The 26,305-nt window shown below is 44.0% G+C and overlaps 5 protein-coding genes across 5 annotated transcripts in view; 2 read left to right on the top strand and 3 right to left on the bottom strand.

The window, feature by feature from the left end:
- GPBP1L1 (GC-rich promoter binding protein 1 like 1) overlaps positions 1-1,913 on the top strand; it is a 51,240-nt gene extending 49,327 nt beyond the window's left edge. The window contains exons 11-12 of the mRNA XM_069477877.1: positions 120-222; positions 1,055-1,913. Of these exons, the coding sequence (XP_069333978.1) occupies positions 120-222; positions 1,055-1,207 (256 nt within the window). The 3' untranslated portion in view covers positions 1,208-1,913. The remainder of the gene's footprint in view (positions 1-119; positions 223-1,054) is intronic.
- The window catches only part of TMEM69 (transmembrane protein 69), a 197,134-nt gene that overhangs the window by 55,587 nt on the left and 115,242 nt on the right, over positions 1-26,305 (bottom strand). The window lies entirely within an intron of this gene.
- Positions 4,382-5,177, bottom strand: LOC138389485 (centriole, cilia and spindle-associated protein-like). The gene has a single exon (XM_069477876.1). The coding sequence runs from the start codon at positions 5,153-5,155 to the stop codon at positions 4,382-4,384; it is 774 nt and encodes a 257-aa protein (XP_069333977.1). The 5' UTR covers positions 5,156-5,177.
- Positions 6,729-10,754, top strand: CCDC17 (coiled-coil domain containing 17). The gene is made up of 13 exons (XM_069477875.1): positions 6,729-6,962; positions 7,009-7,119; positions 7,241-7,436; positions 7,526-7,688; positions 7,939-8,022; positions 8,106-8,224; positions 8,463-8,564; positions 8,838-8,969; positions 9,101-9,197; positions 9,331-9,534; positions 9,702-9,912; positions 9,982-10,092; positions 10,370-10,754. The coding sequence occupies exons 1-13, from the start codon at positions 6,789-6,791 to the stop codon at positions 10,526-10,528; spliced, it is 1,863 nt and encodes a 620-aa protein (XP_069333976.1). The 5' UTR covers positions 6,729-6,788; the 3' UTR covers positions 10,529-10,754.
- The window catches only part of NASP (nuclear autoantigenic sperm protein), a 33,911-nt gene continuing 19,386 nt past the window's right edge, over positions 11,781-26,305 (bottom strand). The window contains exons 5-16 of the mRNA XM_069477874.1: positions 24,532-24,612; positions 23,470-23,576; positions 21,713-22,729; positions 17,077-17,155; positions 16,711-16,797; positions 16,527-16,600; positions 15,665-15,853; positions 15,381-15,547; positions 14,135-14,191; positions 13,961-14,038; positions 13,132-13,260; positions 11,781-12,641 (exon numbers count right to left, since the gene is read on the bottom strand). Coding sequence (XP_069333975.1) covers positions 12,561-12,641; positions 13,132-13,260; positions 13,961-14,038; positions 14,135-14,191; positions 15,381-15,547; positions 15,665-15,853; positions 16,527-16,600; positions 16,711-16,797; positions 17,077-17,155; positions 21,713-22,729; positions 23,470-23,576; positions 24,532-24,612 — 2,146 coding nt within the window. The 3' untranslated portion in view covers positions 11,781-12,560. The remainder of the gene's footprint in view (positions 12,642-13,131; positions 13,261-13,960; positions 14,039-14,134; positions 14,192-15,380; positions 15,548-15,664; positions 15,854-16,526; positions 16,601-16,710; positions 16,798-17,076; positions 17,156-21,712; positions 22,730-23,469; positions 23,577-24,531; positions 24,613-26,305) is intronic.

Here is a 26,305-nt window from a genome sequence, read left to right as displayed (position 1 = left end):
AAAACAAAGTTCCTTTAGCATCCATTGCCCCAGGGCAGGAAAGTTTTCTGTGGAAAGTGGTGGGCGGCCCACTTAGGTTTAATGGTGTCATGTTTTCTTTGTCCTTCTGCCTCCGCCAGGTTATTGAAAGCAATGGGGTGGCAGGAATATCCTGAAAATGATGAGAATTGCCTTCCCCTCACAGAGGATGAGCTCAAAGAATTCCACATGAAAACAGAGCAGGTATGTCAGAAACCTCTCCCGGAGACCTGTTAACGACTACAAGGAGGAGGAGTCAGGACGGTCCTTTCCCTTAGGGAGCCCTAATTTAATGTTAGAGAAAGACTTTGAAAAAGAAAATATAAAATAAATTACCATAGTGGAAATGCAGTGGGGCATCTTTCTCTGCCTGGACAATAGGGATCCCCAGTGGTGAATACAAAGCCCAGGTCAGTGATTAGCAGATTCCAGAGAGTAGTCCTTCCTTTCATCCTCACAGCTCTGATCCCGCGTCAGAACCACAAGGCTGTGTTCCAGAGTTACAGAGGTCTCGGTCTTCAGGGCAGCAGGATCACCTGCCTCTGCCTCCTCCCCTGGGTTGTAGTTTCTTTCTGGTGCTCTGGCCCGAGATAAGAAGCCAAACAGCTTCTGTCAGTTCATTCAACAAATGCTTGGATTCTCTGAATAAAAACACTGCAAGATCCTAGGACAAGCAAGACAAATGGGGTTTCTACAAACCTCCTTGAACTTAACATTCTGGGGGCATATATATAAAGCATAAATTACAACTGGATAAGTCCTAAAAAGGAACAAGGTACATACAGTCTGATATAAGAAATACAGAATCTCAAACCCTACCCCAGACATACTGAATCTGCATTTTTTAAAAAATTCTTACGTGATTCATTTGCACATTAAAGTTGGAAAAGCACTGCTACAGGAGGATCCAGAAGGACCCCCTGCACACACACATTCTACCCAGAATTAAATTGAGGCCTAGACCTTCCCAGGGCCCACGGGTCAGTGCAGTCATTGATGATTTTTCATTTTTCTTTCTCTCCCTTACTAACGACAGCTGAGAAGAAATGGCTTTGGAAAGAATGGCTTCTTGCAGAGCCGCAATTCCGGCCTGTTCTCCCCTTGGAGAAGCACTTGTAAAGCAGAGTTTGAGGACTCAGAGACGGAAACCAGTAGCAGTGAAACATCAGATGACGATGCCTGGAAGTAGGCATATAAATGCTCACAGTTAAATCTGACCCAGTAAACTCTGTTTAGGGAGTATACAAAAGAAATTGTTCTTTTTCTTTTTCTTATGTTGTTGAATACTTCATGCACAAGGGAAATAAGCATATCCCAAAGAGAGAGCGATTGGCTTGTTTAGCTTTTGTTCTTCCCTGTTATCTGCTTAATAGAGAAGTTTGTGTGGTGGGAAAGACTTTTAAAATACACACACACACACACACACACACACACAGAACACACGGGGCGATGCACAGGTGGGAGCTGACAGTGCAGAGGAGACACTGGTCTGCAGCAACGGCTTCTACGACCAGCCCTTGGGGCACTCACCCCTGTGCTCAAGCAATCATTGTCAATGACAAAGTGACTATTGAAGTTATAATTGTATTAAATTAATGCTAATAATTTGGATATTTTATTTTATTTTTGGCTGCTCGGGTAACTTTAGCCCTTAACCAAGCATATGTGGTTTTTTGTTTTGTTTTTTGTTTTTTTTTCTTTTTCCTTTTTGGGTACAGCTGTAAAATATTTGGATATAAGAAATGTTGTGTTATTCTTGCAGCCTTGATATTCAGGGTGGATTGTAAAATATAAATTTTTGTGAGATTTCAAAGATTAAGATTATTTTGATAACATTATTTACAGATTTAAAAGATGTGGTTATCACAGGTCTGTTGAGGGGGAAAACTACTGCATAAAATAACTAACTTGGAATAAATATTTTGCATCAGTTTGGACTGTCTTGTGTAAGAAGTATATTTTCTTTTCTTTTTAAGTTTTATGTATCACTGAATTCTCAAATAGTTTCAGATTTTTTTCAGCTTGAAAGGTAATTTCAAACTATGTTACTGTCTTGCAAGTTGTCCCAGGAATTAGGAACATGATTACAACCACATTAGTTTCTAAAACAGAGAAGGAAAAAATAGGACCATCAAATTGTAACAACTTAAAAAATTTCATGGGCTCAAAAGGTAATTGTCAACCTTAAAACAAGAAAGAAAAGAAACCCTAACCAACAAAGAACTTGGACATGGGAGAGAAGACTTACAATTAATTATACTGATTTATTCATTGTTCTTGCACATTAAGAGTAGTTTAATAATCTTGTTTGTTTGTCCTCCACTTACAAAGAACGGGAAAGAAATTGACCAGTATTTGCCTTCTAGGTTTTATCTCCACCTGGAGTTTTCAGTAGTAAGCACATTAAATACAAGTCTGTTTCCTAAACAAGAGAAAGTCTGGCTTGTTCAAAGTAAGACTAGAGGAAGTCAGGTTTCTAAGGCAGTCCATCAGTGTGGGCCTGAACTCCCCAAGGTCATCTTTCCTAAGATTGTCAGGTACAACACAAATGCCTGAGCTGATGGCTAACACCAAACATGCAAGAAGTTATGTTAAAGGAATAGTTTTCACAGTCAGCTACACCATCACAATTGCCACATTAATGTGATCTTTAGGTACCTGCAACATTTAAAGGCTTTAATAATATAATAGTTTAACACCAAAATTCACCAGAATTACTAGCAGGGTTGTTTTAGACAACATGTAGAATTTCTTCTTACTAAGTATACATCTCAGTGATTAGGAGAGCTCTCTATGTAAAAGAATTCACCTCAAAACTATGCATATATTTTACAAGCTCTTTTAAAAAGCTCATGATACTTCAGTATGTGTTTTCAAAGCTTAAAACAGTTTTAAAATGACACTGTGAAGATTTTATGTGGAATGAAATCATTAACCATTCTGTGTTCTAAAAATTGACTGTCATACTTCAAAGACCCAGAGTAAAATATCAAGGAAATGCTCAGCCTCACATCTAGTGCCAAATTTTCATTCACACATCTTCAGGTGCTAAATTGGCATAGACAAAGTACCTTTCTTATCTCTTGTAAAGAACTTAGCATACATCTTTCTAGTAGATTCCTGTCTGCAGAATGGAGAAGATTCCACTCGTTTGATGGAAACCAATGTTTTTTAAAACCATTTTTCTGCTCCAAAAACAAACATGCTAAAGAGAAGCAGCACTATTTACATACATTTGTGCTTAGCCACACACCACCGTTCTCTCACAGTAAGCTGTAGATAGATCTACTAGCTAGGAATCAAAGAGCAGTGTATTTCAACCTAAAGTCTGAATATTGTACATCATCAAGACTTCACTGTTAAGTTCTGTAGAAGAAGAAAAAGTAGAGGAAGTGGGGGTGGGCAACATGCCTAATCTTAATGGTCCCCATCCCAGTGGACCAAAAGATCACAATTTGCTAAATGCAATTTCAGATTATAAATTCTAAATGTCGTTGCCAGCTATTACTGTGAAAAGGCAAAAGTTCACAATGGGCATATGCCAAAAAGCCAGAGTATAACAAGTGACTGAGTCCACATTATGTGTTCTTAAAAAAAAATCTTGCAATGAAAATTGTGACAGTCTTTGACTCAAAAGAAACTTTACTACTCTACACACATACTTCGTTGGAGCTTCATATGTTGGAATGTATTGGAGCTATTAAGTGCCTAGGATGATAATTTAAAAGGGAAAAAGTGACCCTCACCTGGCCCAGGTAACTCTTAAATATCACAATCTACATGAAGGTGATGCTGAACTAAAATACAAATAAGTTTGATTTTTCAGGAACCACCAAAGTTCTAGTTTTCTTTATACATGGAATTAAAAGTATTGTTGAAACTCATTTTCAACTTAGTCTTTTACAAAGAAAACTGCACATAAGAAAAATGAGTTTTATGCTGTCAGATGGAATCATCTTACAGCTATGGAATCTGAAAAGTTAATCAGAATAGAATGAAAATGGGCTTCACCTAAACTTGAGAATACTGAATTGTAAGCATCTGTAGCCATTTAAAGGCATTTGGTGTCAGTATTTTAAAAGATTAAGATGCTTTAAACCCTTATAAGAATATCAAAGATTTAGGAAATTATCTTCATAAATAACCCAATGTCTATGGCTTAAACTGTCTGCCCTACTGCCGAGGTAGGTGACCAATAATTCATCAAAATAAAACAATCTTTTAGGAATTTCCTAAGAAAAACCTTGCATATTCAGTTGGTTTCTTGAATCTGTGTCCAGTTTCTTTTCATGGTTTCCATCTTGTTTTGATTTTCCTTTCTGTCACTTACACTTTTTAAGAGGCTGTCCACGTGACTGTTTCTTTAGGCTCTGGCCGAATAGCACCTCATGTATTCTGTCATCCACGGGTTCTCCGAGGAGGAAGACTTCATCTTTCTGTTCTCCACATCCACAGAGTGAGCGCGTTGCCTTTGAGCAACCAATTTCTTTTTTTCCACCTGTCTTCTGTTCTTGGCTCGCAATGCTGATTCATGAATCTCATGCACAGCGGCAGACGCACAGACGTTGTGAGTTTTTTGGCTTCCTGTGTCGGTCTGTTTTTCTCCCCAGCCATAAAGAGCAAATGGATGCTTGTGTTCTTTTATTTTGCTTGATGATCTTTGGGGACTTCTGACCGCTTCCCTATTTCCTCTGGCAAATAAGGCACTTCGTTGTTGTCGTGGTTCGATACCGGTAGGTAATACATCAGTCTCTTTTGTTCTGATTTGTTCAGGTTTTTCTTCTGCATCTTTCACTGGCAGTGCAGGCAGAGCCGCGTCCTCCGCGGCCCCGGCCTGTGCGCCCTGCTCCTCCGGGAGCCCGCGCACCCCCCGTTCCGTCTCCTCCTGCTCCGCGGGCGAGGCCGGGGCACACGGGGGCGCTGGGCCCCCGCTGCCAGACGACTCCGACGACGCTGAGTCGTCCGAGGAGCTGCCTGGGCCCCAGTCGTCCCAGAGCCAGGGCGCATGCGCCTGCTCCAGCAGTCGGCGGCCTAGGCGGTAGTGCAGCAGCTCGCGGTAGCACGGCCCGTACTCGTCCCAGCGCGGCTCCTGGTAGCGCTTCATGTACTCGCTCTTCACCCCGCTCCCCGGGGACATGATGCCGCCCGCAGGCCCGAGCGCCCGCCGCTCCGCGCCGCGCCGCCGCCCACGGGACCTGGGACACGACACAGAGGCCCGCCCCCGAGCCCCGCCCCGCCCTGCAGGCCCGCCCCGCCCGCCGTGACGTTTATCAAGAAGTATATTTTCAAAATTAGATGAATGGATTCTTTTCTAGGGAAAATATTTTTAGAAGCCTGGGGGAAATGTGAATTCAGACACACACACCTGTTTCGCCTTTTTGCAGGTAATTTTTTTGATGCGGAAAAACCTGTGCAATAAATCGTCAGTAATAAAGTCAGAAACCAAATTTTACTTCCAGAAACATTTGCAGTACCCATGTTTTTACCAACGTACGTATTTTAAAGAGAGTCTCTTCCTTGGTTTTCCTCCTAAATAAGAACTTGGTAAAAGACTCGAGCCAGCGTTGGCTGGGTGGCCAGTGGAGGAAGCAGGGTGTTTTCACTCAACAAATACTTTCTAAGCCCCTGCTGTATGTCCAAGGCATTGTATAAGGTTCTGGGGATCCCAGGAGTGCTCAACACAGTAGGGCAGAGAACAGTTATTTTAGAAAAGATCAAACTTTAGGCCAAGATCTGATGGACAAGTAGACGTTAAACATCTAGCACTGGCATTCTTTGGCTGTCCCTAATAGTCCCTAATAGATATAGGAGGACTAAGATCATACTTTAATGGGAGACAGAGGAATAATAAGCCTAATTTCGTGTTAGGAAGATAACTAGCCTATAGTGTGAACCAGAGGGAATAAATAAAGGTACGAGGCAGAGAGACCAGCAGGATATCTGCTAGATGCTAAAGGCCAGGAAGGCAGGGACCCTGCCTGCCATACTGTATTATAGTCCCTATTACTAGTAGTATGAGCAATCCATGTGCAAACAGTTGTGACAGAGCAGTAAGAACCATTAACATATCCCATTGAATGTAAGATGGCGTCTATTTTAAGACATTGTTATGTACTAAGAGAAAACTTTCCAGTTAAATTATGACACTACGTGTGGATCCTTCTACAGCTGAAAAAACAGGAATGAGGGAATGGGACTTAGGGAAAGACCACTATCCCCAGTGTGATTCGATCGTGCCAAAGCTGTGGATGCTTCCAGAGAAGCATGTTGCTAGGAAGAGCTTTCAGTCAGGAGAAAGACATGACTTCCAGCCAGAATGAGAGAAGGGCAGATTGCCTCCTCTCCCAGGTGTTCTCTGGAACATACTCTACTAAATGACCAATGACGGAGTAAGTGGTAAGGGCCCAGCTAGCCTAGGAAGCAGCTGTTTTTGCCTTTTTATTAATATAGGCAGAGAAACCAACATGCAGTATTAAGAGATTTGCCCAAGTTTATGCAATGAGTTAGTACAGACTTTGTGACACTTTTTCAAGCCAGTGGCTCCTCCCAAAGGTGGCCAAAGTTTCCCCACCCACTTTCCTGACCTGCCCAGACCTGTGGTTGCTGCCCAGGGAGCTAAATAAGGCTCCTCCCCAAACATAAACTTGAAGCTCTCCTAGACCTAATAGACTTGGCCTTACCTCTCTGCCTTTCATCCTCCTGCCTTTCACCCTGCTCTCTGTCCCTTTTTCTGCAGGTCTCGGCTGGCGTCTGGAAACAGCTCCCATCCCATGGACTCCCACTCCGGGGACCCAGGACTCCTGCCCTGTGAGAACTGTGACATGGCTTTCCGGTCCTCGGCCCTGTTAGCCACCCACACTCAGCGCTTCTGCATTGGCCGCGTGACCCAGGAGATGACATTTGGAGCACAGCCCTCAGTAGCCACTGAACCACAGGGTGCCGCGGTAAGGGTCTCCTCCGTGGCCACAGGTGGGTATTCAGGTGAGCCAGACCCTCACGATTCCTCATCCTATGCCCTGTCCCCAGGTTGTGCCACAAGAACTCCAAGGCTTCCAAGAACAGCAGGCCAGTAAATCTGCGCTAAAGAGGTTAACAGAGGAGGTACACCCACCTGCCTTTCCCCGCGGCTCGAAACGTCCCCAAAACTGTAGATCGTACATGGGACATAGAGATCGCCGACCACTGCTATCTCCAGGTGCAGTGGCTGCGGCTGTCCCTACAGGAAATGCGACCCTGGATAACAGACGCCCCCTGGGGGTGCGCAGCGGTCTGGAGACATTCAGAGGAGCCGCCTCAGTGGCCCACCTGCGAGGCTGCAGGGAGCCCGGGCGCGCGGCTGCGGGCGCTGCAGGCGACCCGCGCAAGGCGGGTGGCGGAGACTGAAGCACAGAGCCGGGCCCTGGAGCGACGCGGCGAGGGTGAAGGGGGGACTGAGGATCTGCCCTGCCCCTTGCCCTTTGACTCGTGGTTGCTCGGACCCGTTCTGACTCGGTGCCACACTCCTCAGAACTCAGCCGGTGCCTCCAAGGTGTGGCCCGGACGCGGGGCGGGATATCCCGCCTATTCGGCTTGGAGCGGGAGCTTCGAGAACTCCGGGCAGAGGCGGGACGGACGCGGGGAGCTCTAGAGGTGTTAGGGACGCGCGTTCAAGAGCTACAGCCAGAGCTCGGGTGAGACCCGGCGGCAGCCACACGCGTGACCGGGCGGCGGGAGCCGGAGCCGAAGCGAAAGCGGGGGCGAGGGCGGGGCCTGGGCCCGCGGCGGGGGCGGGGGGCGGAGCCCGCGGCGGGGGGCGGGAGGGAGCAGGCCCAGGCGCAGCCGGAAGACCCGGTGTGCGAGGGCGAGGAGGAGCCAGGTGGCTGTAAGTCCGGGGGTTAAGGTCCTTGATGGTGTCTCCCTGCGTGTCGGTCCCCACCCCAGGACCCGACTGAATTCCTGGCAAGAGGCAGAACTCTGTTGTCCGGTGCTACAGGCCAAACCAGGGACTTTGGCTGCCGAAATCGGGTGAGGCCTGGGATCCGGAGACGGGCGTGGGGCGAAGCGGTGCTGAGTCCTGGAAAGACTGCCTTGCTGTCCCCCACTCCTAGGGCCCTGCGTGAGGCCTATATTCGAGGCGGGGGTCGGGACCCGGGTGTTCTGGGCCAGATGTGGCAGTTGCAAGTGGAGGCATCAGCACTGGAGCTGCAACGATCGCGGACCCGCAGGGGTGAACTGGGGGGCCTCAGCATCGGTGGTCTTAGTCCTGGGAGGAGAAAAGAACGTGAGGGAGGGCACCATTGGCATGGGCAAAAGCCCCGAGGTAGGAAACCTGGGTGATCTTTGTGACAGTGACTAAAATGTGAGCTGACAAGTCCAGTCTTGAGAGAGCTCTAACGCTGGAGAGCTGCTCACAGCCGGAGTCGGACCAGAGGTCAAAGGTGACAGGTCAGACTTATTTATGGCAGGAAGGGCAGGAGCCAAATCGGAGGAGCTTCTAGTAGTGGAGGCCGAAAACCAGCGCCTCGAGGCAGAAATCCTGGCCTTGCAGATGCAGAGGGGCGCCTGGGGTCAGTAAGCACCCCAACCCCATCCCACCTACCCCTTTCCAGCAGGCCTGGGGCTCAGGGAGAGGGTGGAGGGACCATGGGTAGGGAATGAGGCCCATATTTGTGCCCCCTCCATTCGTGTCCACCGCATCTCCGTGTGTCTGTGTGTTGTCTCTGTAACCCCGTGACTTCGCGGACCCATTTGTAGGCTCGGCTCTCGGGGGAAAGGGTATCTCAGCCTAGATACTTGCTTTCTCCAGTTCTGGGGCACCCTATCTCTTCCTCTACTCCTAGGGCCTGGGGAGCCACGACCCCTGGCAGGTCCCAAGGGTCCCAGCCTACGACTGAAGGGGAGGAGAGATCCCCCACTCCTCCCGCCGCCGCCAGTGGCACCCCCGCTGCCGTCACTTTCAGGCTCCACAGACCTTCAGTTCTTGGGTGGCTCGGCAAAAGCTGTGAGGACCGGGAATGGGGCAGGGGCAGCTCTGCTCTGAGCAGTTGGGGGAGTGTGGGCAGCTAGAAGGATTTCTGGAGGAATCAAAACTCTCGCCCACAGTCACAGCTTCCTGGAACAATGACCAGGAACCTGGGCCTGGACCCACACTTCCTCCTGCCCACATCTGACGTGCTGGGCCCTGCACCCTATGACCCTGGGTGAGGCCTGCCCCCTCCTTTGACATCCTCTATGACTGGGCCAATGCCAGGGCCAGATAGAGTTGGGAGCTGGCAGAGGGAAGGGAAGGTGAGAAGAGTTGAGTGTTCGTGTGCTTAGACTTGTGTTCCCCAGGGCTGGCCTGGTCATTTTCTATGACTTCCTGCGGGGCCTTGAGTCTTCTTGGACTTGGGTGCAGCTAATGACTGGCTTGACACGAGATGGCCAGGATACAGGAAGGACCACAGCATTGCCCCCAGCCCTTTGCTTGCCCCCACCTCCAGCTCCTGGGCCCATGGGCAACTGTGCCATCCTTGCCAGCAGACAGCCTGTGCCCAGGTCAGTAGGTGGGGATCATGACTCTGGTAGTCTGCCACAATTGAGGCTTGTCCCTCTTTCTGCTAAATTTTCTCATCTGTATACAGAAGCCTTTGGCTCTGAGGGCTGAGTCCTAAGAGAAGGGTCTTGCAGCTCTGGCTTGATGCTGCTTTTTGGTTATTCTACAGACTGCTACCCTCACCACCAGTATCCTTGGTCTGTGAGCTACAGGCCTGGCAGGGACTGGCATGGGCTAGGGCACCACAGCCAAAGGCTTGGGCTTCACTTGTGCTCTTTGACCGAGATGAGCGAGTGCTAAGTGGCCACTGGCGCCTTCCACTTCGGGCCCGTCCTCTGGACCCTAGCCTTAGCCTTGGACAGATGAATGCGATTCCCCAGGTGAGTGTGAAGGGTGGGGACTGGGCATACTCCAAGAGACAGAGGTAGTACCATTTCTCCTCCTCCCAGGCAGGTCAGGCTGAGCTTTTCCTGCGGCTGGTGAATGCAAGAGATGCAGTTGTCCAGACACTGGCAGAAATCAATCCAGCAAATGCCCATGAGTACCAATACCCACCTCTGGTGAGGGTCCAACTAGAGGTAGGGACACCACAGGTTAACTAATGGCCAGCCTTTACTGACCACTATGTGTCAGTCTTTCTGTGCATTACTTACTTGATCCTTACATTTCTATTAGGTAAATATTATACTATTATGTAACAGATAAGGAAATCAAACAAAGACCAGATTAATTTGGTTCACAGTAAGTGGGATGGGACTCTAAAGTAGCCTATCTCCAAAACCTGTGCACATAACCTCTACATTTTTGCTAAAGACCCCCCTTCTCTGCATTCCACAGGTGTCCAGCTCACCTTCACTGGGTGCTAACTCCCTCACCCCTACGGCTGGTTTTGCTGATCCCCCACCTCCAGCAGAAGAGTCTCTCAGTGGAGTCAAGGATAGAGATGAGGCTTTGGGCCCTCACCTCGGCTTTAACCCACCCCCAATGAGTTTCTGAACCCAGGTGAATGTGGGTATGAGCCATGCGCAGGACCAGGGCCTAGCATGGAGGCCTGTTCCCAGACCTGTAGCTTTACTACTGTGTTCTGACACAGCCTGGAAGCGAACAGCAGTTACGGGTACAAAACAGAAGCTCCAACCACAGCTTTACCACTTCACAAGTACTTGTATCTGTTCTGCTTTTGCAAAATAGATGTGAGAATTAAATGAGTATGTCAGGTATTTACAATATGGCACTTATAAAGGTCTATGAAAAGGGACATGGGGCATCCTTTAGTTCCAACTAAAGGATAAAGTAATTTCCACTTGGCTTTTTGCTGAAGCCAATTTTATTCCCAGACTTCACCCAAATTCCTGTTTGCTGAGTACCTCTCCCAGGAAACCCAGGCTCTCAAGGTTCCATAACCAGGAAGCTCCTGCAGCCTTATATATAATCTAAATCTAAATCGATCCAAGATAAGACTGCAGCCTAATGATGTTCCTCCCCCCACCCCACAAGCAGGGGGTCCCATGTGAGATCTAGCTGAAATTAGATACTGAGCCTAGCCCCAGATCCCATTGTCAACCAAAGGATGTCAAGACTGTCCTGACCAACAAAGAGGAAAAAAGTAAATAAAAAAGCCTGAGGACCTGGAACATGCACTGCAAAGACATCTTCAGGAAGAAAGTTCAAAGCCAGGGTAAGCCAGAGATTTTCTGCAGCCATGAGAAACTATGACAAGCCAAAAAAAAAAAAAAAAAAAAAACCTCCAGTTTTTACTACTCTTGTATTATTTGGGGCGGGGGGAGAAACCTCTGGAAAACGGGGTTGACTTGAGGGTCAACACAGCTCCCTCTGCCTTCAACTTGGATGTTAAAGACAAGTTCTAACCTACCTGTCTGTATAGTGCAACAAAGAAGTCCCATAGGTGTCAGGATTATTAAATCTTTGGGTAATGCAGGACAGGCACTGTTTAGAATTCAGATCCAAATAGTGCCAGGTCCGTAACAGGTTCTTTAACTAAGGGTCAGGTAAGAGGCAACTCAGCCCTACACCCTGGACATTGGTGAGAGCCCAATGGGATGGCATTAATATCAGTGCCTTGACAACCAGCATCTTTGGAATGGACCCCTAGAACTGCTGGGCTAGTTTCTACCTTTCAACCCTATTATCTCACAGTGAAATGTTTCAGGCAGCCCAGTTGTAATATCTTTAAACACAATTCCAGACCAGGAGCTTTCTTAAGCATCTTTATTTGAGAAATGAAAACTGCAAACAGGGTAACAATTCCAAGTGTTGATATATTTCAACCTTTCTATACAGAAAATAACAAATATAACTCAACCAGCCAGCATCCCCACAGATTCTTCCAACCACATCCAAAGTGTCTGTCCACCACCAGTCCTACAGCCACTTTCAAACCAGAGAGCTCATGTCTCTACATTTAAACACACAGACTGTTTTCTTCAAGAATCACTCCCCGCCCCCTCCCCAGTTTTTCTTCAGAGTTCTTTTTCCAGAACAGGATTGTGGCCCTAGTTGAAGAGTATGTATATAAGAGACAAGTATCACCCAAGGCCTGGCTCACAGCCAAAGTCCATCATCCATTTTTAGCACCGAAGAGCAAGATCTTCACCAAGTCTTGTTTTTGTAGCCCCCATCCAGGGACAGCACCACTGAAGGTTTGCAAGACAGCTGGGTTCAGTCAAGTATTTCAAAATTTGAGAACAGAAAAAAATATAGCACCGTTGGAAGACAATGGTCCTACAGCCACATTTGATTTGATCACTTCCACACTGGACAGATAGGAAGTGGGATCAGAACTTCCAACACAGATCAGTGGAGAAGGCAAAAAAAGTACATTTGGCCATTTTATAAAACCTGGAGTGCTCCAAGGCACATATTCAGCCAATAATTAAGAAAAAAACCATCAAAGCCTCAACCTTTGCTTACAATCTTTATTGAAGTTATACAAAAAGAATCCCCCAAAAGTGAAAAAATACAATATATACAAAAACACTTTCCCTTGGGAGGAAGGCTCTGCCCCCTCTTAACATGCAGTGCTTTCAACTGTAGCTCCAGCCTCCACTGTCCCCTCCACTGCTGCCCGGCTTTCAGCCTGATTCTCAGCCTGGAAGACAAATGGAGCCTGGGCATGAGTAACCCTAATTTAAGCCATTCCCTGTTATATAACTGAGCAGGCCTCAGTCAGAGGAAGAAAACACGTCACCCAAACTCTGCTTTGCTCCCTATATTAAGAGGGCAGTGACCACAAAGTATAAGGCCATTTCCTGAATTCCCTGTGACAACAGGGCTGACAGAGCCAATAATCACATGTTACACGGAAAGGAGCAAGCAGAAGTGACCTAATGGTCTTGCCAATCAAGTGCCTTCTCATACATTCATTGGGGTCGGGACCTGTGGCATATAGGTTCCATTTGTCAGTGAGTCTTACACTCCCATAACCAAACTGTTTGCTGCACAATTACCGTTTCTGTGAGGGTTGCACTCAACAATCCAAACAGGTTCAAGGTGGGGAGCATGCACTTGGGAGGACTGGGTTCCCCCAGTCCTGAGAACAAGGGATGAGGCAAGAGGCCAAGCTCTGCTTAACTGCCCACCTCCTCCTCCATGTTTTCCGAAACTGCATTTCCACTGGGGACAGCATCCCCACTGCCTCCATTCACCTCCGGCTCTTGTTTGGCTTTCTTTGCATCATCTTTCCGGGGGCTCTCTTCCTCTGGTTTCCTCTAAAGATACAATTGTGAAGCCTTCACAAATGTGCTTAATGTTTTAAAAAAGACAACTACAAAACAATTCCTTAACCCTTCTGGTGCAAAGATCGTGAACACCAAAATTTCACGGTTCTAAGGGTCTCTCTCTCTAGTCACAGGGGACAGATGCCAACCTGTACTCTGCAGAATAAATTAGTCTGTCCCACCATATCAATTCAGCCTCCTTACTGGAATCACAGTGGCGTAAGGGTGGAGGTCAGGAGCAGATGTGAACAGTAACCAAAGTGTAAGTTTGAATTCCCACATTTGAGTCAAGAAACAAAGCAAGAGTTAAGACTCCTCTCCCCTAACCCCAGAAAAGCTCTACTGGCACCACAGGCAGAGGCAGACTCAGGAGTCTGTACCAGCAGGCCTGCTGCTGAATAACTGCTATCAAAGAAAACCTGCCAGCTTCCTAAAATGGACCTTACCAATCCTCCTCAGCAGCTTTCCTGATAGTCCTTGGGCTGAAAAGGCCAGGAGAGTCTGCTGGAAGAGGTATTCAAGTGAAAACTGTCTTCACTCACAAACCCTCACATTTGCGAAATGAGTGTCATCACACACCAACTATTAGGAAGGTTTACAGGAAAGGTAATCCCCATACATCATTTGGGATTTAAAAAAAAAATACAGACTGGGAAAAAGAAAGAAAATAAACAATCACATGTATATTTACCTTCTTTCTGACAAGGTGGGAAATATCAGTCACACAATTTGATGAAGAAGCACCGTCTGCTGGCTTTCTACTGGCAATCTGGCAAAAAGGAAGCCTTTATTAGCAATGTACAAGGTACATGAGACCAACACAGAGGCTTAATCGTAAATGACGAAACAACACCCAAATACCCACCATGGAGACTGAAGAGCTGCCTCCACTAGGAGTGAAACCTGAAGTAGAACTCTCCACCTGTGTGAGGGATGACAAATCCAAGTTGGTTTCATGATAGAACCCAGGCCACCCATAGTCTCACAACAGGTATCCACCACCATCCAAGCAACTGATTAAGAACTGAAATACTAGTGGCCTCCAGACAGTATCAAGATCACCCCCCCCCCACATCTGTACCTGTCCCACTCTCCCACCCAAGGCACAGGCAGAATATGGATATTAAACTAAACCGTTCGTATCCTACCTGCTGGGTATAAAGCTCCCTGATATCCCAGTAGCCAAAAGCAAAGCCAGGCTATTTGGGATGAAAACCCCTCAATGCTCAGTAATTCATACAGAGTTCCCAGAGATGGAAATAATAGCTTACATTTGTTAAGAAATTTCTGTTTGTCTGGTACTGTCAGAAATATCTTACACATATTTACTACAGGTTGAACACCCAACTCCTAAATCTGGATATCCGAAACTTTTTGAGCACTTACATGGCACTCAAAGGACATGCTCGTTGGTGCATTTCAGATTTTGGATTAAGGATGCTCAATTTCGGAATAGGGATGTGAAGTACAATGCAAATGTTCCACAATCCGAAAACACTTCTGATCCCAAGCATTTTGGAAAAGGGTACTCAACCTATATTATCCGCATTTTACAGATGGGTCAAGTAAGGCAGAGAAATGCCCATGATCACACACAGTAAGTAACAGATGCAATTCAAGCCTAGACAGCCTGGGGCTTCACAGTATATTCGTTTAAGCATTATATTATTTGACAGGAATAAACAGATGAGCTCACCAACTCCCTGGAAACCAAATCACGATGAAAACTTCCTAGTAAATGGAACATTAACATTAGTAATACCAAATAATTTTTTTTTTTTTTTTGGGAGACAGAGTCTCACTCTTGTTGCCAGGCTAAAGTCCAGTGGTATCCTCATAGCTCACTGCAACCTCAAACTCCTGGGCTCAATCGATCCTCCTGCCTCAGCATCCCGGATAGCTAGAACTACAGGTGTGAGCCACTGCACCTGGCTAATTTTTGTATTTTTAGTAGAGACAGGGTCTCACTGTTGCTCAGGCTGATCTCGAACTCCTGAGCTCAAGTGATCTTCCTGCTTCAGCCTCCCAGAGTGCTAAGATTACAGGAGTGAGCCACCACACCCAGCTCCAAATATGCTATTATCAAAACTTTAAAAGGAAACCAAACTAACCAGAGTAGCTTTCAGAGCCAATTCAGCTACATTCCCACTACGCTGAGATTCCTTTGCATCTTCTATCTTCTCTCTAATTTCAGGTAGCAGTTCCTTCAGCTCCTCAATTTCTTTCTTATATTCAGTAGGTGATTCTTCAGCCTCCTCCATCTGCTCCTTTAGTACAGCTACAAAATAACAGGTTAATGTGATCAGTAACAGTTATCATAAAAAAGAATCATTGTTTATACCTGTCAATTGCTGGATCCACCAACATTATCATGAAGCAGCTGGTGCTCACTCACCCATTCTCTTCTCAATGACTTCAATAGACTTGCTGAACTGTGCCACTGCCTCATCATACTGAGAGTTATACCCATAGGCCAAGCCCAGCTGGTAGTGGGTCTCTGCAAGGAGACGGTCATGGGCTTCCAGGTACTGCTCCTGCAGGGTTAGGCAAGCCTGGAACTCCTCCACAGCTTGGATATAGTTCTCTAATGAAGAGAAAAAGAACAACATTTAATATAAAGTACTTCCAGAATTCAGACCCATCCTCGGGTAATGCTCCCCTATTTTACATTTCGTTTTTGTTTGTATTAATAGTATCTCTAAGATCCTTGGATATAAAGAATATCAAAATGACTTTTAAAAATCTACAGAAGGCCAGGCACGGTGGCTCACGCCTATATCCTAGCACTCTGGGAGGCCGAGGCAGAAGCATTGCTTGAGCTCAGGAGTTCAAGACTAGCCTGAGCAAGAGTGAGACCCCATCTCTACCAAAAAGAAAGGAAAAAAAAAAACCCAGCTGGTTGCTACAGCGCGTGCCTATAGTCCTAGCTACTGGGAGGCTGAGGCAGAAGGATCGCTTAGAGCCAAGGAGTTGGAGGTTGCAGTAAGCTACAATGACGCCACAGCACTCTATCCGGGACAACAGAGTGAGACTGTCTCAAAACACACACACACACACACCCCAATCTACTGAAATACTTTCAGTTAGAGTACCACTTAGAAGAGATTGTTCATTGTTCAAGGGACTATAGGAAACCCAAACTTAACTGTCTTTTTAAAGCCAACCACCCAACTTATGATCAATAAAGCTGGATTCTAGAAAAGCTATTAAAGGAAGAACTGGGGAGGCTAGAGAACATAAAATGAAAAATGTATTACCAGATTCAACACTAACTTCTCCAAGTTTAAGATGTGCCTGTGCAGCATAAAGCTGGGCTTCTTTTGTTTCTTGCCTAAAAGAAAGAAAGTTGATCAGAAACCTTAACAGTACTTGTCTAACCCTAACTACTTTCTATTTTCAACCACGAAGCTCCCAACTGAGCAAAGAGGCAAAGAGTTTTACCTTTTAAAAATGATCTTTGCCAAATCCAGCATATCCCAGGCGAGCTCTAGGTTTCCAATCTCCTCCTCTTCATTTTCCTGAAGAGACCAAAGTAGATCCAAATCAATGGAATTAGACAGAGTCCCTACAAGGTTTCTATCCTAAGTCATCACATTATGTCAGTGATATTTAATTGTGAAATTTGGAGTCATATACTAACAGACAGGACTGCCTAGGATCAAATTACCTGTCCATCCTAGGCATGACTAAAAGGGTCCCTAATTCCTAACCAGGAGACAGCTATCTATAATTGTCACGCCTATACTAGCAAGCTACAGTTGTACGATAAGAAAGCAGACAACAGTACTGAATGAATAACGACTTACCTTGTTTTCAAGAACTGAATCGTGTGGCGTTTCTTCAGCCTTGTCATTTTCTTTATCCTCTTCTTCTGAGCCTTCAGTTTCTACAAACAAAAATTCCTCGGTATTGAGAATAAAACTAGATACCTTCTGACTAATCAGAGACTCCAATAAACATGTCAACTTATATTCTGACATAGGACAAGCCAGATGCTAATCCAAGTCAGTTAGCATCTGAACTGAATATAAAGTCAGTGGTTATAGCCTAATTCAGGTCTAACCTAGACTTAGAAAGTATAACCTTATATAGTCTATGGGTTAGACCTTCAGCAACTAAAAGGCTGAGTGTTTCTCTTATAAAAGTCAACCTAGATTATTCAGAATGAGACAGATTAGCTACTGCCTCTTATTCACTGGCTAGAAGCTCCCATTCATTCAGCCAGAAGCAGGCAGAGACCTCAGCCACTGTTTCTGGTATCTTTAAGCCACTCATTAGATAATACTAATAGCCTGGGAAAATATCAAAAGTTAAATTATTCCAGCCCATTCAGAGCAAGAATGCTCAAAAGACTAGCTTTCCCACAACAGAGCTATGGAGAGAAAAGCATAGTCCTTACCAACTCTTACCAATGAGCATGCCACAGAATCCAGCCAGCTCTAGCACATACAGAATTTCAGTGAGTAATACCACAACCCATTATTTTACTCCTGTGCCTTGTTAATCGTTCTTTTTTAAATCTGAAGTCATAAACACCATATTGACATATACTCACAGTCAACTGCCTAAAGGTCAGGCTCCTAATAAACAGCTCTACACTCAGTGATAAGGCAAAATTCACAATGTCAAATGGCTAAAATGGATTTTTTGTTGATACAAACAATTCATCAATTGGGTATAATGTGCCTACCTCTGTCACATTTCATTAAGCATTTTCAATACCAACAGAAGAGCTCACTATCTCCTAAACATGGCAATTGGGTAGAGTAATAAAGTCCAGTTGTAGGAAGTTTTACTGGCAGCAATACTGCTTCAGGATGGGAAGAGGCACAGAAAATTCCTATTACATATTACTATGACAAACTAAAGAAATCCTCTAAGAACCAGTGACAAGTCAAGCCAGTTAAACATTTCTTTCTTTCTTTAAACAGAGTCTCACTCTGTTGCCCAGGCTAGAGCGCCATGGGTCAGCCTAGGTCATAGCAACCTCAAACTCCTGGGCTCAAGCAATCCTCCTGCCTCAGCCTCCCAAGTAGCTGGGACTACAAGCATGTGCCACCATGCCTGGCTAATTTTTTCTATATATTTTTAGTTATCCAGATAATTTCTTTCTATTTTTAGTAGAGATGCGGTCTCGCTCTTGTTCAGGCTGGTCTTGAACTCCTGACCTCGAGCTATCCTCCCGCCTCGGCCTCCCCAAGTGCTAGGATTACAGGTGTGAGCCACTGTGCCTGGCCCTAGTTAAACATTTATAGCAAGCAAACCCTATTTTATCAAGTGGCTTGCTTTTCTCCTTTGACTATAATCCAGTGCTTCAGAAGTATAGCCACCACCACACACCATTCTTTTCATGTCCAAATTTCCAAGTGGGTTTGGCCTTAGTTCCCTAAAAGTTTAGAACAGGTGGGTGGTTTTCTTAACTCTGCCCAATCTCCAGCAGAACATGCAAGAGAGCTGAAGTAGATCTACGTATTTAACTTTTAAAAATAATGAACTTTTTAAAATTTCATCTTTTCAATTTGTAGGAAAAATTAAATTGACATTTTTATTCTATGCTCTTCTTAATTAGTGGTATCCATTTCTACTCATACCAGAATACTAGAAGATAACCTCTAATTTCTAAGAAAACATCTTAAATAATTGGAAGTTTTACATCAAATTTTGAAATTCTTATAATTGCCCAAGAAGAATATTGGTTTCTCTTGAGGAATCTGCAATTACCTTCATGGAATGGCGGAGCAGGAGTTAGGTCAATGAGAAAGCCATTACTTTAAAAACATTTCCCAATCTGGTAACCTAGACCCGGGAATTAATGACAATGTCCTCAGTAAAGAAATTTGTTAAATTATTTTCCAAGCTTCTTTGATAATGGACTATTTTTTCTAGTTATGTCTATTCTATCCTTCAGAGAAAGGGAAATACCTTTTTATGCAATTTCTCTGATCTTGTAGCATCCTCAAAACAATATGGGCACAAAATGGTACAAACCAGAAGAATGACTATTAAAGGCAAAGAAAAGGTACCAATTCTTGGTTATATTAGCACTCTCACAGGGAAGTGCCACCAGATTGGCCAGTGTAGTCTATCTGAGCATAGCCAAGCTTTATACCTACAATTTAAAATTTTTATTTATCAACCATATCTAACGTGACAATTAGAAAAGAACAGACCAATTATCTTTATTAGGGAGATATGGACAGCCCAAGAGGCTGCAAAAAGTCAAGAGCTGGTAGTAATGTGAAGAGAAAACCACTTGTGAGATTTCTGCAGACTGGTGCTGCCACATGAAGAGAAATAATGCACAGAAAGTAAGGGGCTGGGACCCAGAGCCAGACAGACTGGGCACCCAGCCTTCTCTTTACTGGCTATGTGATTAGGGCAAATTACCGATCCTTTCTCCCATTTTTTCATTTGTAAACTATGGAAAACTGTGTCGTCTTTATATGAAGAACAGTACCTGATACACAGCACAAAAAAATGCAACATATGAAAAGCCTGGGGCTTTCTTAAGTACAGTTAATTTTAAAAATAAGTGACTAGGAAATTTCTGATAAGATTGCTTTCCTCAGTGAGAGGTAGCCTGGGGAGAACAACATATTCAAGGCAGATCTAGGTTTGAATTCAGTACTATGACTTACTGTTTGACTCTTACCAAGTCATGTAACTTTTAAGCCTCATTCTCATCACTATAACTTCAGCAGTACTACCTACACCACATTGTATTGTTTTGGAATCATAAGAAATGTATATGGCCAGGCACAGTGGCTCGGGCCTGTAATCTTACAACTTTGGGAGGCAGAGGCAGGAGGATTGCTTGAGGGCAGGAGTTCAAGACCAACCTGGGCAATAGTGAGACCCTGTCATTCAAAGTCCAACTTAAGAGACCCAGCAGAGCTTTTCACTTTCCTTGCTCACTATCATTAAGATCAAGACAGGGGACAAGGCACAGTGGCTCAAGCCTATAATCCCAGTACTTTGGGAAGCCAAGGTGGGAGATCACTTGAGGCCAGGAGTTCTAGACCAGCCCGGGCAACATAACGACAGCCTGGTTCTACAAAAAATGGAGGGGGAAAAAAATTAGCCAGCCATGGTGATGCACGTCTGTAGTCCTAGCTACTTGGGAGACTGAGGCAGGATGACTGCTAGAGTCCAGGAGTTTGACGCTGCAGTGAGCTATGATCACACCACTGTACTTTCGCCTGGGCAACAGAGTGAGACCCTGTCTCTAAAAATAAATAGATTTTTAAAAAAGAACAAAACGTGGGAGTTTCTTAAAAACTGAGGATTCAGTTCTGTGCCTTTTCATAAAGAACTCCTAAAGCTTGTTAAGAAGCCCAATGGTGCTACCATTTAGCCAATTCACTTCTGGTTACTATGCCTGTGCTGGCTGGAGAGTCGGGACCTGCACATAGGTAGAAGAAGTTTACCAGAACGAAGTCCAAGTATTGAAGATGAGTCTTTGAAAATCTACAGCTTAAGAGAACTCAAAGTAATCTGGCAATTACACGAAGTAACAATTAGTTGGAAAATACCTGTGGTTATTAATGTCAATGTTAGATGAACCTTATATACAGTAGAATCCTCAAATGATACCACAAGTCAGACGTGCCAATTATGGAATTATTTACTAATTAGAGGCTTACACATCTTGATGAAATTGAATCCCAATTAGACCAATAGAAATACAAAGCATCCTCACTTTATAGCATTTTAAGTAACAAAAAATTCAGTTTAGCAGCCAAAGCAAGCATGAAATGTGAAGGGAAAGCAGCAAGGGCGCTAATAGTTACATGTTTTTTGTTGTCTTGGGGCTAGGGGCTAACTAATGTGGATAAGCCTCTAAAGTTTAGTGTTTAGAGTCTAAACACTTCCTGAAGACTAAAGGTAGACAGCAGCACCAGAATTCTTTAATTCTGGTGATAGAACATTCAGGGTTAACTGCCTTCATTTAAATGGCATGCCTGCTTAAGTGTACCAATTCAATGGATTCTACTGCTCTGTTCCTGCTTCCTAAAGCAGAGAAAAGGAGTCATGTGAACAATAAATTAAAAAAATCCAAAGGCATGCAAGTGAACATCCATTCAGCATTCTCTGCCAGCCTAGCCCACTCTTTTCCTACCTACCCCACCCCTCATCCACATTTTCCATCTCCCTTTATTGGCTAGTATGGTACATGTTACTGATAGCTAGCCAAGTTCTCAGAAATCACAAAGAAGACCTATTTTGCAGTTAGTAAAAGCGTTAGTTTATAAGCCAGCTAAAGACTTGCTGCTTTTGATTTAACTTATCACAACCTTCTTAAACTACCCCCATTTTCATTTAGCCCTTTCCTAATCCAAAGGCAGACGGAAAATCCTGAATGGAAGGCTAACTTTTACCCATGATTAGTGAGTCAAATCCAGAATGTACTCCACCCACTGCAGCTCTTGCATATCCCGGTTACCTTCACCCTCTTTCATCTGTTCTTCTCTCTCTTGTGTCTCTTCATTAGCAGCTATCTTAATTTTGTCTTCAGGTGATTTCTCAGTAGCTCCCTGGGCTACCTTGGTATCAACCCCATCTCCAGCTGCCTCAGACTCTTCTATGGACAGCTTAGTTTCCTCCTGGCTAGGAACCAACTTTGCCCTCACCTTATCCTCTAGTCCTGAACCATCTTTTGTTTCTGTCAGTTCTTCTAAAGTATTCTGTGATTCAATGGGTGTCTGATCTCCTGCAGCTGACAGTCCATTGACTGCACCATCCTTAAGAACTGTGACCTCCTGCCCAGGCTTCTCAGAAACTTCTGATCCACCCTCCACAGCTGAGGCCTCTGCAGCCTCTATTGTCACCTCTGGTGACTCTTCAGCAGCAGGCACTTCCTGCCCTACCAGCTGCTCAAGAACAGCCTTTCCTGTCTCATTTTCAGAGGTAGCTACCTTCTCCTTTGGCTCATCCCCACCCACATCCACTGGCTTCACTGCCGGGTCTACAGGCTCTCCTTCTACCTTCACTGCAGCGCCCTGCTTTTCTAGAGCCACAGCAGGCTGCTCTTCTGAAGCTTCTTTTGGTTTCTCCTCTATGCTCACAATTACCTCTCCCTGCTTCTCCTGACCTTTTTCTCTGCATTCCTCTTGGATATCAGTTTCAGAAACTGATTTTTCTTCCTCAGCATCTGGTACTTCCTGTTCTGGTTTCCCAGAAATGATCTCAGTTTCATTTAGTCCTCCTGGTGCTGCTGCTCCTGCTCCTTTTGCCTCTTCAGAGGTTTCAATTAACTGATCTGGAATCAATTCAACTTTTTCCTGTAGCTCCTCTGCAGGCTCACTTATATCCATATCTTCTCTTCCACCCTTTTCCATTTCACTCTCCTGTTCTTTATCAGTTCCAGGCTTTACCAGAGACTTGTCTTCTGTTTTTTTTGCTTCTTCTTTTTCTCTCATGGCGTCATAAACCTGTTCTCTCAACTCTTCCCTTGCTTCCTCTACATGGTTAAAGAACATGAAGCATAAACATGTCTTCGAGTTTAACGATAAAGGCATAAATGGAAACTAAAAACACATTCCCTTTAAACCCTCAAAAGGCCTAGCAAATTTTAGCAGATTGCCTAAAAATTATCTGCCCTTTTGAGAAAAGAAAAGGGAGAGTCCCAGCTAGCAGAGCAACTTATTGCAAAAGAAACCCAGGCTCATTAAACTAGATATCATTTTACTTAAGCATTCTGATTACCAGTTAGGTAAGCGATGCCAAGCTTTTCATTCTCCTTACAGACTCGCATCTGATAAGTAAAACTCTGGCACCCAAACTCAGGTTAGAAATTAACATTTAACTTTCTTAGACATAAAAATGTGACAGGGCTCCCAAAGTATTGCTATCAAAATAACCGAGCTGCACAGACTGTTTAAAAAACTTGCATCAGAAAAATATTTAAAGTTGTAGCAATATTTAAAACACCAATTTAATCTTGCTTTTTCATCACTTAGTTTAAAAAACCCAACAATTTAAATAACCAGATTTATTTGAGACATTAAGTTATCCTCTTACAAAAGCCTGCTGTTAGTTTCAGTAATTGGCTACCCCCACTGCAGTCTCCACCGGATGCAAGCATCACCCCAAGCATCTTAGGAGAGACCATCCAGAGCAGAGAGAGCCCTATTTCCATCACTTGTATACAAGAAATATACAACGTCGCATCCCTTGAATGTCACATGCAACTCCACGTACCATCTGTGTTATCGTTATTTTCTACCAGAGATTCTTCTGTTTTTTCTCCTTCTTCCTCTTCCACATGCACGCCTTCCAAGGCATTTCCCAACACACCATTCTCCATTCTAGGAGAACAAAAGGGAGAAAGCAGCAAAGGTTTGATGGCTACAACCTAACGATTTTTTCCAAGACAGAAAATACAGTCCTAACCAAAAAAAAAAAAATTAAAAAAGAAAAAATATATATCATCCTATATTACAGAAGCAACAGAAGAGTAAGCCAAGTGAGGGCAATAAGAAACTATATATGCTCATAGAAGAAGAGGAACAATCAAAATTTTAATATGAATTAAAGCTGTAAGAGCACTGAAGGAAATAAGCATACCTTTCACCCAGCCACCTAAAAAGCACTGTTGACTCTTGTTCAAAAGAACAAGACCCATATGTATTCCCCCTTTAAGACAGGGCCATAATATTTCCCAAACTTCGCATCCACCCCCATTTCTCTAGATAGCCAGTAACATTCTGGCAGGATTTTCGTGGCAAATCATCAGAATGCTCTGTATGATTACAAGGTTAGAAATTAGCAGAACTGAGATTAAATAGATGACACATCATTTGCTAGTTTGTACACTCTGAATTTATCTTATTCTGGTTACTAAATTCTGGTAAAAACTACCCAAGAACTTTCCAATACTTTAAGATACTAAAAAAAAGACTACTTGTGAGTCTTATTTACTAGACATTCTAACATGCTAGTTCTTTCAAATTGTCCTTTATTCAGTCCTGTTTAGAGCTAGAGAGTGCTTTTAAAGGTTCTCTCTCCATACTGGACTTTGATCAATTATTGACCATTCATTATTAGAAAGATCTTTGTTTCTAATAACCCCTAAAGTCAAAACTTAAATATAATTTTACTCTTTGCATCAAGTGCCATTCACAACTTCCACCACTATTTCAAGCTCCTTCAAAACTCTTTTTCTAGGTAAAACCAGTCTCACTTAGCTCATGTGAAATCTCAAAGCTAGTAAACAATCTTAACAAACAAAGAAACTTTAGTTTTTAAATAGATCAACCATACCTTGCCAATTCCAGAAGTGATTTCCCATAGAAAAAGAAGGCTTCTCCACACTCATTAGCTGTCTCTCCATACTTCTTACCTCTACAAAGAGAATAAACATCTATCAATAAAATCTGACATGTAGTCTAACACATTTATTTCTAGTTCTTTAGTTATAAATTGATATTTCTTCAGTAACATACTCCTAAGAAATCAGTACTTCCCTCTTTGTTTCAAGTCAAGGTCAAATGGACTCTGGCTCACACCTGTAATCCTAGCGCCCTGGGAGGCCGAGTCAGGAGGATCGCTTGAGCTCAGGAGTTTAGACCAGCCTGATCAAGAGGAAAACCCTGTCTCTACTGAAAATAGAAAAAATTAGCCGGGCGTGGTGATGCGCACCTATAGTCCCAGCTACTCGGGAGGCTGAGGGAGGAGGATCTCTTGAGCCTCTTGAGGCCCAGATCTCTTGAGGTTGCTGTGAGCTAGGCTGATGCCATGGGACTCTAGTCTGGGTTACTGAGGGAGATTCTGTCTCCAAAAAAAACATAAAGGAAAAAAAAAAAAACCAATGTATTAAGTTAATGTTACATGCTCTTTATCTATCTATGATGTATACTCTAAGTAACATCAATTTGCTACAGTTAGTATATAATCTTAGGGCCAAAATGCATTAATAGGTATTCCTCCTGCTACAACATGGATATCAATATGGACTAGAATAAAGGGCCTTTGTCTGGGACCTAGAGAATGAGTAAGGTCCGTGAAAAGGCATCATGACCTGAATAAAGCACACAATATCTGGAGCTATTCTGCCTCGATTCAAATCCTACCTTTAACCCCTAACTAGCCCTATAACCTCAGATAAATTGCTTATTCTCATAGTGCCTTAGTTTTCTCATTTGTAAAATGGGAATATAAATTACTGAAAAAGCTAAGGCAAGAACTAAATGAGTTCATGTATGTAAAAGCATTGAAAACAATGCTTAGAAACACAGCACTGTTTAAGTTTTAGCTATCAATATCTAGACAGGGAAGAGGGAGAAAAGAAATTACACAGTGTGATGAATGGGAAGAGGTACTTCTCTATGTAAAGTAAGGAGACCAACTTTCTTTTTTTTTCCATTTTATTTTATTATTATTTTTTTTTTTTGAGACAGAATCTCACTCTGTTGCTCAGGCTAGAGTGCCGTGGGTCAGCCTAGCTCACAGCAACCTCAAACTCCTGGGCTCAAGCAATCCTCCTGCCTCAGCCACCCGACTAGCTGAGACTACAGGCATGCGCCACCATGTCTGGCTAATTTTTTTCTATATATATTTTTAGTTGTCCACATAATTTCTTTCTATTTTTTTTTTTTTTAGTAGAGACGGGGTCTCGCTCTTGCTCAGGCTGGTCTCCAACTCCTGAGCTCAAACGATCCGCCCGCCTCGGCCTCCCAGAGTGCTAGGATTACAGGCGTGAGCCACTGCGCCCGGCCAGGAGACCAACTTTCAAGCAGCAAAAGATTGGCAGAAGTCATGCAAAATCAGGCCAACTATTGAGAGTAACTAGAGAAACTAAGCAGGACATTGTGATGAAGGGTCATCTTTAAAGTTAGTCTATTAGATTAGAATAGTGTACCTCAAATTTTCCTCCTAAACACCCTTAATGGCAGGACAGTAGGGATACTGACCTCTCCAGGAATCTAGGAAGAATAAGCTAAGAAAAGTATTTATTTGTGCTTAATCTTAAAAACTTGATAACATTTTACACTGTAAGACAATCATGCATTTTTATATAAACATACCTAGATGCTAT

The sequence above is a fragment of the Eulemur rufifrons genome, chromosome 8 (genome assembly GCF_041146395.1).
Source record: "Eulemur rufifrons isolate Redbay chromosome 8, OSU_ERuf_1, whole genome shotgun sequence".
In the NCBI taxonomy this organism is placed as follows: Eukaryota; Metazoa; Chordata; class Mammalia; order Primates; family Lemuridae; genus Eulemur; species Eulemur rufifrons.
This window is presented reverse-complemented; position numbering and strand designations above follow the sequence as displayed.

What these genes read in the sequence shown, in the direction of transcription:
- LOC138389485 (XM_069477876.1), bottom strand. Translation starts at nt 5,155, where the DNA reads ATGTCCCCGGGGAGCGGGGTGAAGAGCGAGTACATGAAGCGCTACCAG.
- CCDC17 (XM_069477875.1), top strand. Translation starts at nt 6,789, where the DNA reads ATGGACTCCCACTCCGGGGACCCAGGACTCCTGCCCTGTGAGAACTGT. An exon ending in ACTTTGGCTGCCGAAATCGG is followed by an intron (nt 8,023 to 8,105) that starts GTGAGGCCTGGG and finishes CCCCACTCCTAG; the next exon opens with GGCCCTGCGTGAGGCCTATA. An exon ending in AGATGAATGCGATTCCCCAG is followed by an intron (nt 9,913 to 9,981) that starts GTGAGTGTGAAG and finishes TCCTCCTCCCAG; the next exon opens with GCAGGTCAGGCTGAGCTTTT.